This window comes from Saimiri boliviensis, chromosome X, assembly GCF_048565385.1.
Source record: "Saimiri boliviensis isolate mSaiBol1 chromosome X, mSaiBol1.pri, whole genome shotgun sequence".
Taxonomy (NCBI): domain Eukaryota; kingdom Metazoa; phylum Chordata; class Mammalia; order Primates; family Cebidae; genus Saimiri; species Saimiri boliviensis.
The window spans coordinates 16,161,049-16,179,859 of NC_133470.1; the positions used below are offsets into that span (position 1 = coordinate 16,161,049).

At 45.5% G+C, this 18,811-nt stretch overlaps 2 protein-coding genes across 2 annotated transcripts in view; one reads left to right on the plus strand and one right to left on the minus strand.

The window, feature by feature from the left end:
• Positions 1-1,164: 1,164 nt before the first annotated feature.
• PDHA1 (pyruvate dehydrogenase E1 subunit alpha 1) lies at positions 1,165-18,512 on the plus strand. Its single transcript, XM_003924114.3, has 11 exons — positions 1,165-1,346; positions 6,352-6,411; positions 6,970-7,143; positions 8,195-8,321; positions 9,954-10,045; positions 11,316-11,408; positions 12,197-12,352; positions 12,522-12,593; positions 14,470-14,537; positions 15,738-15,846; positions 16,340-18,512. The coding sequence occupies exons 1-11, from the start codon at positions 1,290-1,292 to the stop codon at positions 16,502-16,504; spliced, it is 1,173 nt and encodes a 390-aa protein (XP_003924163.1). The 5' UTR covers positions 1,165-1,289; the 3' UTR covers positions 16,505-18,512.
• Positions 17,595-18,811, minus strand: part of MAP3K15 (mitogen-activated protein kinase kinase kinase 15) — a 156,313-nt gene continuing 155,096 nt past the window's right edge. The window contains exons 27-29 of the mRNA XM_003924113.4: positions 18,320-18,420; positions 18,166-18,242; positions 17,595-17,679 (exon numbers count right to left, since the gene is read on the minus strand). Of these exons, the coding sequence (XP_003924162.1) occupies positions 17,595-17,679; positions 18,166-18,242; positions 18,320-18,420 (263 nt within the window). The remainder of the gene's footprint in view (positions 17,680-18,165; positions 18,243-18,319; positions 18,421-18,811) is intronic.

An 18,811-nucleotide genomic window follows, 5' to 3' on the forward strand; every position in this document is an offset into this window, starting at 1 on the left:
AGACATATCCAATCTTCTCTGGTTTTACTGTTCATCTAATTTTCTGGTCTCCTTCTGGCAGGAGGACTGTATTTCACCTTGTGGAACTCAGACATGGTTGAGTAACTAGCTCTGGTCCGTGGAAATTGAGAGGAACTGACATGTGTGTCACTTCTGGGCAGAAGCTTTGAGAGCCGGTTTAAATGATCCCCTTTCCCTTCACCATGAGACAAGCTAAGTTCCAGAGGGTTGCCAATCTGTGAGGGACCTGTATTATGAGCAAGATGTCTTGTGTCACTTCAAATCCTTGAAGTGCGTGAAATTTGGAGGTCCGTTGTTGCCACAGCATAACCTAGTCAATTCTAGTTAGTCTGTTTTCTTCCTAACTTTTTAAATCGTTCTTCGTAAGTCACAGTCTCAGTCCATGGCCATTCTGACCACTGTCCCCTGGATTCCACTGAGTTTTGTCATTATCCCCGTTAAAATGTGGAGCCCAAATCTAAACCCGGAACCCCAGGTGCAATCACTCTAGGGCACAACAGAATGGGTTCCTGAGCCCTTTGATCCTCTGAATAGACCCTCTCCTTGCTTTGGTGTTTGTCTGTGTATGTGCTTTTATCCGTTGAGCCACTCTGTTAACTCGCAGTGAGCTTGTGAACCAATAACTAGAGAAGTTATTGACCTCTCGATATATATCGGGAAACTGATTTTTTGATCCGGGTTCAAGTAGACAGGGCAGAATTTTCGAACCGCTACGTGATCTTTTAAAGACAAGTTAGTGCCAGACGATTTATAGAAACCAGATGTTCTGTCTTTTGGCTTCGAGCACGCTGCTAATCATCATCTGGTGTCGTGAGCGAAGGCTGCAGAGCTGCAGCACCGGTAGGACAAGGCGCTCGGTAGGACGGGGCCTGGACGACCCGGGTCCCCGCCAGTTTGCAGGGCGGAATCTAGGAAACATCCTTTTCCGCGGCGCCCTGGAGGAGAGGCCCCACTTTCCCACGCAGGCGCTCTCAGGCCCCCGCCTCCTCACCCGGCAGCCGCGCGGCGACGGAGAGCCCGCAGCCCTCCCCCTCTGGCGCTGATACCCAATGTGCAGCCACAGTACTTTCGCAGGGGAGGGGCACCCCCTGGACGCCGTTCTGGTTGGCCTGCGGCCCTGCGGAGCGCATGACTTCATTACGACTCGGTTACGCCGCGCTCCGATTGAGGCGTGGCATTTGCTGGGGCACCTGAAGGAGACTTGGGGGCACCCGAGTCCTGCCTCTTGGGCTGTTAGGAGTCGCCACTGCTGTCACTGCCTGTGCTTCATGAGGAAGATGCTCGCTGCAGTCTCCCGCGTGTTGTCTGGTGCTTCCCAGAAGCCGGTGAGACCTCCCGGGCGGGCCGGGGCGGGGCGCGAGCGGGGCCGGAGCGGGGGCCGGGCCACCCAGCGCGGGGTGGAAGGCTGTAGGGGTGCCGGGGAGCCTTTACTTTGCCTCCACGGTCTGCATTCCGTTCCTGGCCCCAGGAGAAGCGGCGCGGACAGGCATCCCGCCAAGGTCCGTGTGGACTTCCCCCTTCCTACTCCCCCCTTCCGCCCCCGGACCCAGCTGTGCGCCGGGCGAAGTCGCTGTGCTCAAGAGGTGCCTTTTTGTTGACAGGACACTGCAAGAGGGGCCTCGGCCTCCTTCGAGTCTCCAATTAACCCCAGTCATTTCACATCTTCCTTACTTAAGTTCACCTGACCGAGAGGCTTTGTAATAAATAAATAGCGTACAATCTGGAGACGGGGTGGCTCCGTTCAAACAGCACCCTCACCATTGACTAGCCCTGTGACCTTGAGCAACTTTTTAAAGGTCCCAGGGATCCTGTTTCCTAAAATGTTTGCTCTAGGTGGAGTTAATCTCTAAGTGGAGGTAAGAGTTGTCTTTGAAATGTTATCAGTTAACTCTAAAATGGAGAGATAATAGAGAGTCCCCACGTCTTGGGGTTGTATTGAGGATTCAACGAGTGACACGTGTGGAAACGGTTCCAACTAGCACCTGGCACATAGTCGATAGCATGTGTGTTGAATAGTCTTATTTATTGAGTGTCCAGTTCGGTATACATGTCTAGAACACCTGTGCTGAGTTAGGAGGCGGGTTCATAGAGAGTCAGCCTCTTCAGAAACAAACTTCCTCCCCTTCTCTTTCAACATCTCAGCTTTTCTTGGCAGTGAGTTCAAGATCGCTGAAGCGGAACTCAGAGGACACTGCCCTCCCCTCACCTACACACTCTTAGGGTACAAGTAGCGAAAGCAAACAGCAACGATGCTTGAGGGCTGGGGGTTAGAGTTACGACTATTTCATGGCCTCAGCATTTAGAGGTGCCCAACACCTAAGCTTCTAGCATTCTGACCCCTAGGCACAGTGAGGTCGTGTTAATTGGTGTGACTGCAGCCCTCTTGATTCTGGCTCTGGTAATTCCCCCCAGGACTTGATATCTATGACATGGTCATGTGTGGCTCAGGCCGGTAATACCAGCACTTCGGGAGGCCGAAGTGGGTGGATCACCTGAGGTCAGGAATTCCCGACCAGCCTGGCCAACGTGATGAAACCCTGGCTCTACTAAAAATACAAAAATCAGCTGGGCGTGATGGCAGGCCCCTGTAATCCCAGCTGTTCGGGAGGCTGAGGCACTCCAGCCTGGCAACAGGAGCAAGACTCTTTCTTCAAAAAAAAAAAAAAAAAAAAAAGTTGGCGGGGCAGGGAATGTCATTCCCTTTAGGGATATCTGTGAGTAGAGGGCTGTGCCGGTAGTTAGGGGCTCAGAAGCACCCTTCCCTTAGGCACCTGATGTAGATTGTTTCTTCTGCAAGTCAGGTTTCCTGTATCAATTTGCAGGGTTCTTCCGCCTCCTCCACCTTACAGTAGGAAGAAAATTGAGTTCCAGATATGAAGTCACTTTAGAAAGTGCCCAGGTATCTTTCCACTTGGTGGTGTAAACTTCAGATAATTAGAAGTTTTCTGTGTCACTGTACTTGTCATGGACTAATTAATTAGGAACCATTCCCGAAGCTTCTAAGGGTACAACTAAGTTTCACCTTTATCTTTTTAAAGGGTGGAATAATACACTCTAACCTGTTTTTGTATTTTGTAATTATTCATACATATGGATGTCTTTTTACTTAACTATGAATAACACAAAATAGATCAAGGTTTTAATTTTCTATATTGTACGTGTAAGACATTTTGCATATAAGCCTTTGACCAAAGTCTGGACAGTAAACCATGAGCAGTGGCTCACCCAAATTAGGCAGACTTACTGGAGTCCTGCCATTTGTGTGATACTCCATGAAGGGACGGAGAAGGGGAGGCAGCTGGTCTGATGGCTGTGACACAGGTTCATCCCCTTAACCTCCCAAGACACTGTGTTTTTTCCTTTTTCGTTTTTTTCTTCTCCCTGATGTCTGTTTCGTTTGAGGCAGTTCTCTGTGTCACCCAGGCTAGAGTGCAGCGGCCTGATGAGAGCTCACTGCAGCCTCAGCCTGCTAGGCTCAAGTGATCCTCCTACCTTAGCCTCCTGAGTAGTTGGGAACACAGGCATGCACCACCACGCCCAGCCATTTAAAAAAAAAATTTTTAGTAGAGCCATGGTCTCACTGTGTTGCCCAGTCTGGTGTCCAGCTCCAGGCTCAAGCAGTCCTCCCACTTCAGCCTCCCAAAGTGCTGGGGTTACTCTCACTCTGTAAGAGGCAGGCAGGGAGATTTATCTGAGGCTTGAAGATTGCCATCGTCTCATCAAAGAGTGTCTGGTGTGAAACTTTGAAATGAATTACAAGATTGTGTTTTCATTTTTGAATAAGGTTTATTTTCAAAATTCTTATTTCATGGAACACGGAATTGCATTTTAAAATGTTATTCTTTGTTTTATTGTTTGCATTTCTGTATGACTCCTTTTGTGAAATCTTTACTATTAGTGTTCTTTTGACTTTATAAGTGGTAGTAAGAGTTCTAATTTACACTGTGTTAGAATCTGGAATTTTTGAAACATTTTTCCTCTTTCACACGAATGGGTCCTATTTAGGAAGTTAAAGTTTTACTTTATTTATTAATTTATTTTTTTAGGCCAGAGTGCAGTGGCACAATCCTAGTTCACTGTAGCCTCAGGTGTGCGCCACCACACCTGGCTAATTTTGTAGTTTTTATTTTTGTAGAGATGACAGTCTCACTATGTTGCCCAGGCTAGCTTTGAACTCCTGGCCTCAAGTGATCCTCCCACCTTGGCCTCCCAAAGTGCTGGGGATTAGAGGTCTGACCCACAACGCCCAGCCTAGTTTTTATTTTTTTTTTAATTTGAATGAGTTGTTCGTGGTCTCTGTCAGAGAGGAATCCCATTTAACAGAGAATCTTTTTATGGCCCTCCAGAGAAAATAAATGGCAAAATTATCTTTTCAACAAGCTCTCACTCAGAAATTACAATATACTTGAACTTCTGATGGGACTTTTAGCTTCTTTAACTTTGCTGGTTTCACTCATCTCAGTGGTTCTTATTTTTGAGATACATGGTATTGAAGCAAGGGGAGAGCGTATCTGAGTAGCTTTCTGGCAGGCACAAGATTACAGGCACGTGCTACAGCACCGCCGGCCCCTCTCGCTGGTAGTTATATAGCATTATCTTGCCTCATTGTTTCAACTCTGGGATTGAGAAAGAAGTTACCTTTTCCCTGTTACTGTTACTGGCTGGTTTGGACTCCTGCCTTCCAAAAACTGCAGTATCTGTAGGTGTATTTGGAAATTTATTTCACAATACAGTAAGAATTTCTGACCTCACAAAATAATTTATGAACTGCCAAGAACACGTCTGTTTGCTGATTGCCAGGCATAACCATTCATTTGCTATTTCACCGTCTCAGCTTTGCTTCTCAAATACACTTTTTCTGAGATGTGTTGGTGAACTGTCTCTACCTCTAAGTTAACAGAAACACTGATTCCTAGTATTTGAACTGTTTTCCTCCAGCAGCGTCATAGTCTGTGTTTGTCGGCTTTGTCCCACGATGGTCTGTTGAGGGGTGAAGAGATACATAATTAGCTTTCTGCCTGTTGGCTCGTACACTCCAGGATATACTTGGCAGATCAGTCTTAACTCTTCTCACCAAGATCCAGTCCAGTGCTGGACTAGGTAAGGTATGAACACATCAGATGTGCTTTTTATGGAGAAATCATCTTGGTTTCCATGTCAGTGTGTGAGTGTGTGGCAGAACAGGGCTAAAATAATATGATAATACTAACTGGATACGTTTTGTGGTCTAACCTAAACCTGAGCCATTGCATAGAAGACGCTGTGAGCAGGTTTGCTCAATTGTAAAACTGGAAAGGAATCGTTTCCCGCTTCCCCCCAAAGCTTTTTACCTCCAAACAGTGATAGCCACCCAAACATCGAAAGAACGTTTCTTTCCACTGGGGCTTCAAGAGGAGCCTACCCAAGGTTTAGGCTGTTTAAATTATAAATTATGAAACAGCTGGCTGAAGCCCATTATGTTTAAGTCAGAGAGAGCTAGGTATCTGTTCTTTTATCTTGTCTCCCTAATGTATTTATCTCATACTTCAACCAATTTAAAATATTTTTTCTTGCAGATCCAGTTTGATAGAAGAGTGAAGTTTGCCTGGAGTGGGGATTAAATCATAGTTTTATTTGAAGTATGATTTCAGCTTGCTTAAAATGAACAGTATCTGGTTATGACTAAGAATGGCATAAACAGGCCAGGTGCAGTGGCTCACACCTGTAATCCCAGCAGTTTGGGAGGCCGAGGCAGGTGGATCACCAGGTCAGGAGTTTAGGACCTGCCTGGCCAGCATGATGAAACCCCATCACTACTAAAAATACAAAAATTAGCCGGGCAAGGTGGCGAGCGCCTGTAATCCCAGCTACTCGGTACGCTGAGGCAGGTGAATCATTTGAACCCGGGAGGCAGAGGTTGCAGTGAGCCAAGATAGTGCCATTGCACTCCAGCCTGGGTGATAAAAGCAAAACTTGATCTCAAAAAAAAAAGAATGGCAAAAACAAACTCAGCTCACAGATGATCTAGTCTCTTTAGCCACTAATTTCATTATATTCTCACTATAATTTCCTTGACAACAAAGGATGGGTTTGGTTTTTGCCCCTTTCTCTTTGCACTGCTTGCCTTCAGATGGCGGTATGATGGTGTTTCATTGGCCAAAGCATGGATTCATTTTGGAGGACAAGGAGGATGCAGGCACAGTGCACAGAGTGGGAGAGAAGCCCATGCATATGCTGGGGCTTACTAACTTTCCTTAACTTCATCCTGGTAGCTGATGAATAGTCATTATACTTTCCAAAATTGCTGACAATTAAAAAGTCTGATTGGCTTGTATATTTTTGTCTTTCCAGGCAAGCAGAGTGCTGATAGCATCCCGGAATTTTGCAAATGATGCTACATTTGAAATTAAGGTAAGAAGTGTTTTACTTTGTTAATAATTTGTTCACAGGTACACACTGATACACAGTTTTCCCTTTAGAATAGAACATTTTAAGGTTCATGCTTAGTCATCATTTTCTTAACGTTCCAGGATCAAAGTTTCAGAGAAGTTACACAAAAATGAGTATTTATTATTAGCGGCTTGCTGGTGTTCTGTGGGGTGAAGGGGGAGAAGTTAAAAAGTAAAACTTAAAGCTTATTCTCAAGTTTAGAGTGTAATTCAGTGAGATAGTTGAATAAGAAGAGTCTTAGTTGTTTCTTTGAAGGTTCTTTCAACCTGTAACTCAGTTGACTTTTTAGGGGCTTTCAGTGAAGATCATCTTAGAAAGATTTCCTTCCCCTCAAGCCCCATCTCACTGCACAGTGAGGTTTACAGATTGAAGGAACAGAGGCAATATGAAGCATTACTAATGTGCTCCTTTGCAGTTTTTCAAGTTCAATATTACTTGCAATGGAGTTAGATCTCAGAGTGGTCAACAGTGTTTGCAGTGCAGTAGGTGGAGGATAATAACCACCTTACTCCATTTCAGAAATGTGACCTTCACCGGCTGGAAGAAGGCCCTCCTGTCACAACAGTGCTCACCAGGGAGGATGGGCTCAAATACTACAGGATGATGCAGACTGTGCGCCGAATGGAGTTAAAGGCAGACCAGCTGTATAAACAGAAAATTATTCGCGGTTTCTGTCACTTGTGTGATGGCCAGGTGAGTGGTAGGTTTGTGATAGAGCTGTGTTATTTAGGTATTGAAGAATGGCTTGTACTTACTGGGCTTTACCCTGCCTTATGTATCGGAAGCATTTGAGGCTGGTAATGTAATTTGCTTTTATTTATTTATTTTCTTGAGACAGTCTGTCTGTTGCCCAGGCTAGAGTACAGTGGTGTGATCTTGGCTCACTGCAGCCTCTGCCCCCTGGGCTCAAGCAGTCTTCTCACCTCAGCCTCCCGAGCAGCTGGGACCACAGGTACACGCCACCACACCCAGCTAATTTTTGTGTTTTTTGGTAGAGACGGGGTCCCACTATGTTGCCCAGGCTGGTCTCAAACTCCTGGGCTCAAACAGTCTGCCCACCTTAGCCTCCCAAGGTGAGCCACAGGGGTGAGCCACTGTGCCTGGCTGAAGCCAGTATCTTAGAATAAAAAGTAGAACGCCAGAACCCACTACGAAGCTTAGGCTAAACAATTCATTCACACATAACATTGCCAGTTTATTTACCTGTTCTTAGAGTTTTACTATTTTAAAACTTTTTGGCACTGTGATCACCTGTACTATATACAATTTGGGGAGAAAGGATTAGTTTCTTTGTTTTTTGTTTTGTGGGTTTAGGTCAAGGGTTATAGAATCAAATGCCTTCAAGGGCCAGCCAGGTAGAATAAATTGGTGAATAAGGCTAGGTATACATAACAAAGAATGGTGACAGGGACTCGTGCCGAACTGGGGCCATCATGCCCTAACCAGAGGAACGCCATGTCTTGGTTCCAGCTAGTTGGTGCTGTATGGAAGTCATGGGTAATGCTTCCTGTTTTTCATGACTCCCAAGAGAAGATGGAAGTCTGGATTTTCATGTGACGTTCCCGGTGGTTTAATGTTGACATCTGATGTAAGATTTTCTTTTAGGTCATACAGGAGAAAGGAAGTGGCACATGTGTGGTCATTAATGACAGTTCTAGCCCAAATATGTCACTGCTGTCTAGGAGATGTTTTTCTTCAGAAACATGTATCGTGTGGCCTCATGGTTTCTCCTTCCTCTAACCAGGAAGCTTGCTGTGTGGGTCTGGAAGCCGGCATAAACCCCACAGACCATCTCATCACAGCCTACCGGGCTCACGGCTTTACCTTCACCCGGGGACTTTCTGTCCGAGAAATTCTCGCAGAGCTAACAGGTTTGCTGTTGATGTACAGAAAGGGGATATGAGTGGGTGAAGTTTTTAAATATCTTCCATTACAATGCTGACTATTATGAGTTAATATTTGTTAAGAGTTTTAAGTTTCTTTTTTAATTCTCCTTTGGTGCTCTGTTACTTCCGTTGTGCTCTTGAGTTAAATGACCATTTTTGAAGTCCTCTGGCCCCTCAGGTAAAAGTTTAAAAAAGATTAGTGCTATAAAATCACAGTAGGTTTGGTTATCATTCAAGCAGGCCAACAGAAGTCTAGCAATCATAGAAAGTAAGCTGGGTTGAGGCACTCCATGGTATGCGATGTAAATTCTAGAAATCTCAATATTCCCCTTTTCTTTGTCCCCCTTTTTGTTTTGTTTGGGTTTCTTTTTTGAGACTGAGTCTCTGTTGCTCAGGCTGGAGTGCAGTGGTGTGATCTTGGTTCACTGCAACCTCCACCTCCCTGGTTCAAGTGATTCTCATGCGTCAGCCTCCCAAGTACCTGGGACTACAGGTGTGTGCCACCATGCCTGGCTAATTTTTATATTTCTGGTAAAGACAAGGTTTCACCATGTTGGCGAGGCTGGTCTCGAACTCCTGACCTCAGGTGATCTATCTGCCTCGCCCTCCCAAAGTGCTGGGATTACACGCATGAGCCACCGTGCGCCACGTGTTTTATTGTTTTTGAGACAGAGTCTCGCTTTGTTGCCCAGGCTGGAGTGCAGTGGCCTGCCCTCGCCTCCCAAAGTGGTAGGATTAAGGCATGAGCCACTGCACCCAGGCCTCCTTGACTCTTTTTTTTTTTTTTTTGGGAGACAGTTTTGCTCTTTCACCCAGGCTGGAGTGAAGTGGTGTGATCTCAGCTCACTGCAACCTCCGCCCCTGGGTTCAAGCAATTCTCCTCCCTCAGCCTCCCAAGTCACTGGGATTATAGGTGCCCACCACCACACCTGGCTAATTTTTGTGTTTTTAGTAGAGACCAGGTTTTACCGTGTTGGCTAGGCTGGTCTCGAATTCCTGACCTCAGGTGATCCACCCACTTCAGCCTCCCAAACTGCTGGGATGATAGGCGTGCACCCCCGTGCCCAGCCCTCCTTGACTATTTAACTATGGTTGTCCCTCCATATATCCAGGGGATTGGTTCTAGCACCTTCAAGTATACCCAAATCCTCAAATACTCAAGTCTGGAAGTCAGCCTTCCATGTCTGCGGGTTTGCATCCTGAGAATATTGTATTTTTGATCCACGTGCAGCTGAAAAAAAATCTGTGTATAAGTGTATCCATGCAGTTCAATCCCTGTTCAAGGATCGAATATATTTAGTGTACCAGTATAGGAGAGGTCCTAAGATGATTGTAACTGGCCAGAAAAAAAAGTCCAGGGTACCATCTGGATTTTTGCTAACACCTAAAAGTAACTCAGTGATTAGAGAGTAGGAAAAGCTGGAAAGGTTGAAGCACGTGGAACTAGTGGAAGGACAAGGAGAAACATGTGTTTGGCTGGTGGGACAGGTCCTTAGACCACTGAATTGGCCTCTGAGTTCTAATGGTGGAGCTTCAGAGGACATACTTGGGGTGCGGTTGGGTTTGCTTTGTAGATTTGGTTTGTGTTGCACATGTGTGTGTTCTGCCGTTATCCAGGACGAAAAGGAGGTTGTGCTAAAGGGAAAGGAGGATCGATGCACATGTATGCCAAGAACTTCTACGGGGGTAATGGCATCGTGGGAGCACAGGTAGCCAAGGACAAGGGTTTGTGCTTCCTTAGATTTGGCCCTGGCCTTTGTCTTCAGAAGCTTTCCCAGCCCCAGACAACTTTTCCCTGAAGCAGCACAGCCTTGTTCTGCTCAGTGACACTTTGGTCAGTGTCACCTATATGATGGTAGTCCATGAGATTCTAATGGAGCTGAAAACTTCCTATCACCTAGTGATGTTGCAGTGGTGCAACAGATTACCTTTTCTACGTTTAGGTACACAAATATTTTACCCGCAGGATTCAGTACAGTCATGCTGTGCACGGTTGCAGCCTAAGTGTGCAGTAGGCTGTACCATCTAGGTTTGTGCAAGTACAGTAAGGTGTTCACACGACAAAATCGCCTAGTGATGCAATTCTGAGACTATATCCCTGTTGTTAAGCAATGCATGACTGTATTTTGGGGGCTTGGTTTGCCTTTAAAGATCTAGTGCCTCATAGCCCACCATCTGAGAGAGAAGTCGACTTGGATGGTGATTTGTAATGTTTTCTTTGAGGTGTCTGCTGTTTTCTAAGTAAGCAGGAGCCTCTTGCAGTGGAGCCATACCTTCCCCTTCTTATTTCTATTTCAGTACATTCATTGATTTATCTTGTCAACTTCATTATGGAGTCCTTGTTCTCATCAGTTAGTGAATGATGAAGAATTAACAGCACAAAATTATATCCAGACTTTTTTTATTTTCTAACATACTGAGATTCAATTATGTGTTTTCTGTTTTCTTTTTTTTTTTTTTTTTAAATGGAGTCTTGCTCTCACCAGGCTGGAGTGCAGTGGCACGATCTTGGCTCACCACAACCTCCGCCTCCCAGGTTCAAGTGATTCTCCTGCCTCAACTTCCCAAGTAGCTGAGATTACAGGCATGCGCCACCATACCCAGCTAATTTTTGTATTTTTAGCACAAATGGGGTTTCACCATGTTGGCCAGGATGGTCTCGATCTCTTGACCTTGTGATCCACCCGCCTCGGCCTCCCAAAGTGCTGGGACCATGCCTGGCCAAGTTTTATTTTTTAACTCTTGAATGCAGAAATGTTATTGCTTACTGGTTAAAATAGAACATAGCATTTATGTATTACTTTACTGGTTCATTGAAAATAATGGGGGTAGGATAAGCAGAGAGATGGGATTGGAAGGAGAGTTTGTAGCAGCAGTGTAATTTCTGTGCCAGATTCTGGCCAGTAGTTAAAATGCAGGGCATTTATATCTCCCCTCATGGATTTTTGTGGTTCCTTTCTTGGTTGTCCTTCATGTTAGGTGCCCCTGGGTGCTGGGATTGCTCTAGCCTGTAAGTATAATGGAAAAGATGAGGTCTGCCTGACTTTATATGGTGACGGCGCTGCTAATCAGGTAATTATGTCTCTTAACTTCCCAGTAACAATTTTATTTTCAAAGTGTTTAATATTCACAGTTGCGTTTCTAAAGTAGTGTATTGCTTATTAGGTGAAATAGCAACTCCTATGGCTAACTCAAATTTGGTTGATTTACGGTCAGATTAGAGATTGACCTCTTAGCTCTGTTTCACAAGAGCCTTATGGGGGTGCATTCCTGTGAAGGAGCTCGCCTTTGCTCTACATCAGTGCTTCGTAAAGGCCCTCCCCCGAACCTATTGCAAAACAATACCGACCCATTCTTTTGGATGCCAAGGCAGGCAGTGTCAAATTCAGATAATAGCGTCTGAGTCCTAACTCAGTTTCTGTGCTTCCCTTGTTACTGAGTAATCCCCAGTCTACGACCGGCACTCTGTGAAGCCCTGTCTTAGGGGCCGATTCTCAGGTGCTGGTTCACTCTGGCTACCCAGTGGGCCTGATAGATTTCTAATAAAGTATAAAGCTAGGTAGCCACACATTTTTGCATATTGATCTTTTTTCCAGTGTGTTCCTTACTGCTAGCACAGCCCCAAAGAAACAAGTGGTAGTATTTGGTTATTCACCTCCCTTAGCTACAAAAGTGTGGTGCCTGCTGCTTCTCCTCCACTCCCCACCCCACTTTCCCTCACCACCCAAAGCTCGGTTTTAGAAGAGGCGGCTCTCTGTGCTTGATGAAAGCTTTCTGTGCCAGGTAGAGCAGCAGCTGTTACAGATGATGAAGCCTAGAGAAAGAAGCCAAAGGAAACCCCTTTTCATAACTACTTCCAGGGCCAGATATTCGAAGCTTACAACATGGCAGCTCTGTGGAAATTACCTTGTATTTTCATCTGTGAGAATAACCGCTATGGAATGGGAACGTCTGTTGAGAGAGCCGCAGCCAGCACCGATTACTACAAGAGAGGGGACTTCATTCCTGGGCTGAGAGTAAGGACACCTGCGGTGGGGCTGGGGCCCAGGGTATGCCCTTGTGCAGAACCTTACTGATCTTAGAAACACTGAAGAGTTTGGTTCTCATGCCCGAGCAGGCCATGTGAAAGTAAAATGGTTTGGGGCAGTTGGATTCATGCTTTGCCCCTCCCATGTTTATTCATAGGTGGATGGAATGGATATCCTGTGTGTCCGAGAGGCGACAAGGTTTGCTGCTGCCTATTGTAGATCTGGAAAGGTAAGGCTCTAAAGGCCTGTGGGCTAATGACATCTTTAGAAGTTCAAAGACTGCCTCCCACGTGTCTGTTGAAGCTGTTAGGGAGTAGCTGCTAACTGAGGTGCATGAGCTGGAAGGCGAGTGAGGAGAGCGGGGCTCCTTTCTGAGTAGTTTGGTCTTTAGCTCACCCACTGGGAAGCCCACATTGCTCTCGTTTGGGGGAAATCTGTTCTGGTGCTTTCTCTGCTTTGGCCTCTGTCTTATTCATGACAGCTACTTTGCCTTTTAATTAGGTTAATTCTGTACCTCCTCCCCAACCCCCATTCATCATGAGCCCCTTGAAGGAACAGATAGGGGATCCGCACAGTGTCCAGCATAGAATGTTATGTTTACAATAGGCATTTAACGTGTGTGTCTTAGACACATTAAATAGAATGACTGAAGCTTGGAATCTTAGTCTGGCTCAGTCCTAAGAATCTTTCCCTTCCAGTGTATGGCAGTGAGGGAGATGGGCCTGGAGAGAGGTTTCAGTTCCTTTGGCGCTAGTATAGGCTTAGTAGGTTTGGGTGTTCTCCCTAAATCAATGTTCCCTGGCCCAGAAACAAGGTTTCTGCAGTTTGTACTTCAGTGCCATACCATGTGTGTTTGGGCAGTGGTGCGTATCATGTGTGGCCGGAATGATGGAAGAGACGGGGAGGCGAGGGTGGGAAATGGGACATAAAACAAGCGCTAGTGAGGAGAGTCAACTAGAGAAGGACCAAGACCACAGCTGGGGGACAGTGGGCTGAGCAGTCTGTGTCAGGACTCTAAGGCCGGGAGCACCAGGCCCTGACAGTGGGTTTTGACCCCACCTCTCCCAATTCTTGAAAAGAATCTGTGGGGGCCAGCCCTGGCTGAGACATGGTGTTGACTTTCCCAGCCAGATAACCTTCACAATTCTGAGTTAGGTGTTAACTGTTTTGCCCATTTCACAGACAGGGAAATAGTCACAGAGCAGTTAAAGGTACAGAGCTACTCTACCTTGGAGCCCAGATTGGAACCCAAGCACCTGGACTCTGAGCTAACTCCCCACTTCCCCATTTTAACTGCTGCACCAGACCAACCAAGGATCCTCAATGCTTCCCCACCCCTCAGTGTTCAGAGCCATCTCCCGGAAGTGGGCTAGAGTAGAATGAGCAGGCCACTTGGTGATACAGAGCCCAACTGGGCAGACCCAGCAGAGCCTCGGGGTTTCGGGAGCAGAGGTTTTTGGTACCTGCCAACTTTGTTACACACTAGCAAGATCTGTGAAGTACAAGTGGCTGCCAGCCCCACAACACACCACGAGAAAGGAGCATGAGATGGAAATCTGCCTAGCCAATATCAGGAGGCTCTAGCACATGCTCAAAACCTTTTTCTTTTTTGACAGGGTCTCGGGCAGTGGCACATTCACAGCTCACTGTGGCCTTAACTTTCCAGGCTCACGTGATCCTCCCAAGTAGCTGGGACTACAGGTGCATGCCACCATGCCTGGCTAATTTTTGTATTTTTTTTTTTTTTAAGAGATGAGGTTTTGCTATGTTGTCCAGGATGGTCTCAAACTCCTGGGCTCAAGTAATTCACTTGCCTCAGCCTCCCAAAGTACTGGGATTACATGCATGAGCCACCATACCTGGCCTTTTTGATCTAAAACAAGCTATTGCCAGATTGCCTTATTAAAAATAAGATGAAATATGTAATTGATACATGCTAGAAATGAGAACAGATCATCAGTCAACAAATAAGAAATCCGTGACAACTCAGAAGATCTGATAAGAATACACTGGACACTTTTAATAAAGGGCCTGCGTTTGAGGGCATGGATTGTCGGGCTGCTGTTCCCATCATCATTCCTAACTGCCTACCGGTTCTGTTTTAGGGGCCCATCCTGATGGAACTGCAGACTTACCGTTACCACGGACACAGCATGAGTGATCCTGGAGTCAGGTACACTCATGGGCAATGTGGTTTCCAGAGGTGGTGGGCTTTGAATGGTGGTACATGGCAAAAGGTACACATTTCAACATTTGCTTTTGCAGCTACATACCAGTTCACTTCTTGTATGCAGTTAGTTTTGTTGGCATCAGGTTATCTGGAGTCTTAGTCTGAAAGCAGTGCCTCCTAAAAAGAAAGCTTTCTGAAAATTCCTAGAGTGTATAGTGTGTGAGCACAAGCAGCAATTTTAAAAAGAGCGTTGGAAATTGTTACATAAAACAGGGCTGATGGTAGGGTAGCATCTTTGGGGGCATTTAGCTTTTGTAGGTATTACCCCAAGTCCACAGATGGCATACCCCGCCTGAAGAGGATCAGAATTTGGAGATGTTCTTCTGTCTGGCATTGAGCAAGGCTAAGTGGGTGTTCAATCTGTTGAAATACATCAGTCACTAGGAAGGTATGAATTTTACTTTTTGGCTTAGTAGCTGCAGCATGTAATTCTGGAATGCCAGGTGTGACACAGTTGAATAAACAAGCCTTCGTAGAGTGGACTTCTAAGGGAAAATCATGTAAAGAGTATAGTATATGGAAAAATGTACTTTGTGTAAATCTGTTGTTGAAAGTGGTAGAATCCTTTTAGTTATGTAGTGATACTTCAAACGATGTAGGCAAAAATTCTACATCCTAGAATTGGAAGACTTGGTATCCAAGGTTTTGCTGACTGTGCTTCTGTAGGGGGACTCAAGGGAGAAAGGCAAGGCACATGGATTTCTTGCTGGGCGGTCTGATGTCTCAAAGTCTAATTAGCAGCACAAAACTCTCTCTGCTGTCCCCACCCATGTAGTATACTGGAGCCCAAATGGGTGGGACAAGAGACACTTCTTTAGACCCATATGTCTAAATTAAAGCAGCAAGCACAAACTTGGCCCCTGTTGTCAGAATGCCAGAGAAGCCCTGTGACTTACCAGTGTATGGTTTTCTAGAAGACAGAAGCAGTTCTTAGAGAATGTTAAACTGCATTCTGGTATTTTGAAAGTGTAACTCTGCCACTCCTATGGTGACATAGGCATTGATGTGCCCCTTTGTTTTAGAAACACACTTCTGTATCTCACCTCATTGGGACAGTCCAACCCAATATCCTATTTCTTCATGCTGTCCTTGCTCTCCTGGAGCTGTTCTTACTGATCAATGACTCTTTTTCCCTCCCCATAGTTACCGTACACGAGAAGAAATTCAGGAAGTAAGAAGTAAGAGTGACCCTATTATGCTTCTCAAGGACAGGATGGTGAACAGCAATCTTGCCAGTGTGGAAGAATTAAAGGTACAGTCACTCGTTCGTGGTGGTTTGAAGGTTGGCTTTTTTTTTTGTACTCCCCGCCCCCCTCCCCCCCCAAAATAAGTTTCCACCCTTGAATGGCACAGACAGAATTTGTATGGGTTTCTCTAAGCCCAGAAAGTGATGTGCTGGGGCATGATGGATTCCAAAGTCCCTCGGGCGGGGTTTCCTTTTAGTCTCCTCTCCTCCAAAGTCTTTACTCTTTAGATTTTGGTGGACTCTGGACCACCTGAGTAAATGCTATCACTAATCACAGTGGCCAAGCCCCCCCAGTAGCATAGTTCTTTTTTCCTAAGAGTATACTTTGGATTTTTAATTCATAAAAAAGATACACCTTAGAAATCTGTATTCCAGAATCTTCCAAGTTAGCAACTGTTAGTGCTTGTAGTTAGAAGAGTTACACCAGCAACAGGTCCTCAGTAGAACTCTGGTTGGTACCTAAGCTGCTGTTCATCCAAAAACGTTTCACACTTTTTAGGAAATTGATGTGGAAGTGAGGAAGGAAATTGAGGATGCTGCCCAGTTTGCCACAGCCGATCCTGAGCCGCCTTTGGAGGAGCTGGGCTACCACATCTACTCCAGTGACCCACCTTTCGAAGTTCGTGGTGCCAATCAGTGGATCAAGTTTAAGTCGGTCAGTTAAGGGGAGTAGAAGGTGAGCCTCTATACCTTCAGGGGCTACCAGACAGTGTTCAGTGTTCTCAATTTGGTTAAGGAAGAAGAAAACCCAGTCAATGAAATGCTTGTAAACGTCCACTTAGTCTAAGTGTGTAGATTGAGCAGGTAGTAATTGCATGCAGTTTGTACATTGTTGCATTAAAAGATGTTCTTGAGTGCTTAGTGTGAATATTATAAAAGATTATTTTTGACTTAGAGTATTTGGTCAAAGTATACAACTATTTTAGTTATGAAAAGGAAGAACAATTCCTAGTATGCCTGTGCCCCGCCACCTTTTTGAGAGGAGACCATTATCGTGGGGCCCCTCACAGGCATACTTGTGGTAACAGCCCGCGGCCTCCAGCCATGGTACCCACGCCGCCACGTGCAGCGGCCTCTTCACGCTGACCATCGTTTCTCTTTAAGACACAATATTTATTATAATCAGGCAGCAGGACAGGTCCATTTTAAAATAAGATTATTTCATAATCAAAGGCCACATAGTTTTCTCTACTTACACATTCAGTATAAATATGAAGCTATTTTCCATTCATATCAAACATTAAATACAAGGCACATTTGTATCAGTGTTGTGTTTCTCAAATTTAAGTACCATAACAGTTCTGAAGCAAGTCCCAGCTTCCATGTTAAATGCCCCTTATTTCACCATTCCAGCAAGTGCTAAAGGATATACTTTTTTTTTGAGACAGGGTCTCCCTCTGTTGCCCGGGCTGGAGTGCAGTAGTGTGATCAAGGCCCACTGTAGCCTCCACCTCCTGGGCTCAAGCGATCCTCCCACCTCAGCCTCCCAAGCAGCTGGGACCACAGGTGAATTTCCTAATATTCTGGGAGGTCAAAACCGGGGCTCACTGTTCTCACAACACACACAGTTCTATGTTTATAAATAATAGGTTTCAAAAGAAACTCAGTATGGACAGTATTTAAAACTTTAAGTTCTTGAACAATGGCATTTTTTAAATATGTAAACACAGCAGACTGCATCTATACACTAACAGAAGCTTTAACAAAACATGTCGCGTGGTGGCACGCTCTGCCCCCAGCTTAGCTGATAGGTATCAAGCCTCGTCTTTGGTTTCTGAGGCCTCCTGAGCCCTTCTGTACTGGGAGACCGCGCTCCAGAGCCTGCAGAGGAGACCACCCCTAGGAAACAAACAGCTGTCTTCAGAGTCAGAGCTTCAAGCCAACAGTGCTTAGAAATGCAGCCCCTAACTTACTTAAAAACATTCTCTTCACATATGGAGGTGACACTCGTGTCCCAGCAGTGTTAGGACATGGCCTTAGAGGTACGTACGTGTAGAGAGCTGGCTATTTCAGGAACAAGAAGGCAGGCTGCAGTTTACAGAGGGGAAGGGGTCCAGCGTGCGGGCCCTCAAGCCGTGTGCCTCCCCCACTCCCAGCCAGGCATTAACGGCAGGAGATTGACTGACTGGCCAGCTCCTCTGTCACCTGCCTACTTTTGACTTCTGCCTGGCTTTCAGTTTCTGCCATGCGTTGGCTTTTTCCCAGCTCGAATCTAGCAGAACTCCAGAGTTTGGAGGGAGGCCCAGCCCTTTGTTTTCTGCTCTTTAAGCATATTCACACATAAAAAGGCGTGTTCTCTTATACAAACTGTTTTGAGGCTCTTACCGTAGTCGAAGGTATCTTAGATCTTCCTTAGTGATCTCATTAAGAATGTCAGACAGTGTATAACCCTCTTCAATAATCTGAAATAAAGATCAGATCTGTAAGAGCGAAGCAGCTAGGTAACAACACCGGAAGAAGTTCTTTGTTGTATGTTTACCTTTTCGATTGTCTTTGCATCAGCTCCTTGCAGCTGCAACCAGTCTATAAGCTCTTTATCTGTTCTCTGCCCGTGGAGGGCTGCTGGGTTCTCTGTAATACCTGTAACAATTGGCAATTTGTTACATGTTAGTCTAACCATAAAAGTCTTCCAAAGTAACCAGCTGGATGAATAAATGATTCCAGAATGTAAATGTGATGTGAAAAAGAGATGAATTAACTTTGTGTCACTCAGCCACTCCAATTCATATTACACAATTCCTAATTCTAAGATTCACTTTCTAGAGAGAAGCCGCCTCATCTAGGATGCCTTCAGTTAATTTGGGATTTGACTTGTTAGGTCTACCACTTTAAGTGTTTGTCCCCGCATCTTTCAAATGCCTTTCCTTAGGAATCACATCCCTAACTGCGCTGGAAATAGGTTTTAGTGTTGAGGTTTTACGTCAGAGGCTTATCTGGTCCACATTCCAAGAGGTAGCTCTGGAGCTCGTTT

Excerpts from the sequence above, each read along its gene's own strand:
- PDHA1 (XM_003924114.3), top strand. The coding sequence starts at position 1,290 with ATGAGGAAGATGCTCGCTGCAGTCTCCCGCGTGTTGTCTGGTGCTTCC. Across the intron at positions 8,322-9,953 it reads AATTCTCGCAGAGCTAACAG|GACGAAAAGGAGGTTGTGCT; the intron begins GTTTGCTGTTGA and ends GCCGTTATCCAG. Across the intron at positions 14,538-15,737 it reads ATGAGTGATCCTGGAGTCAG|TTACCGTACACGAGAAGAAA; the intron begins GTACACTCATGG and ends CCCTCCCCATAG.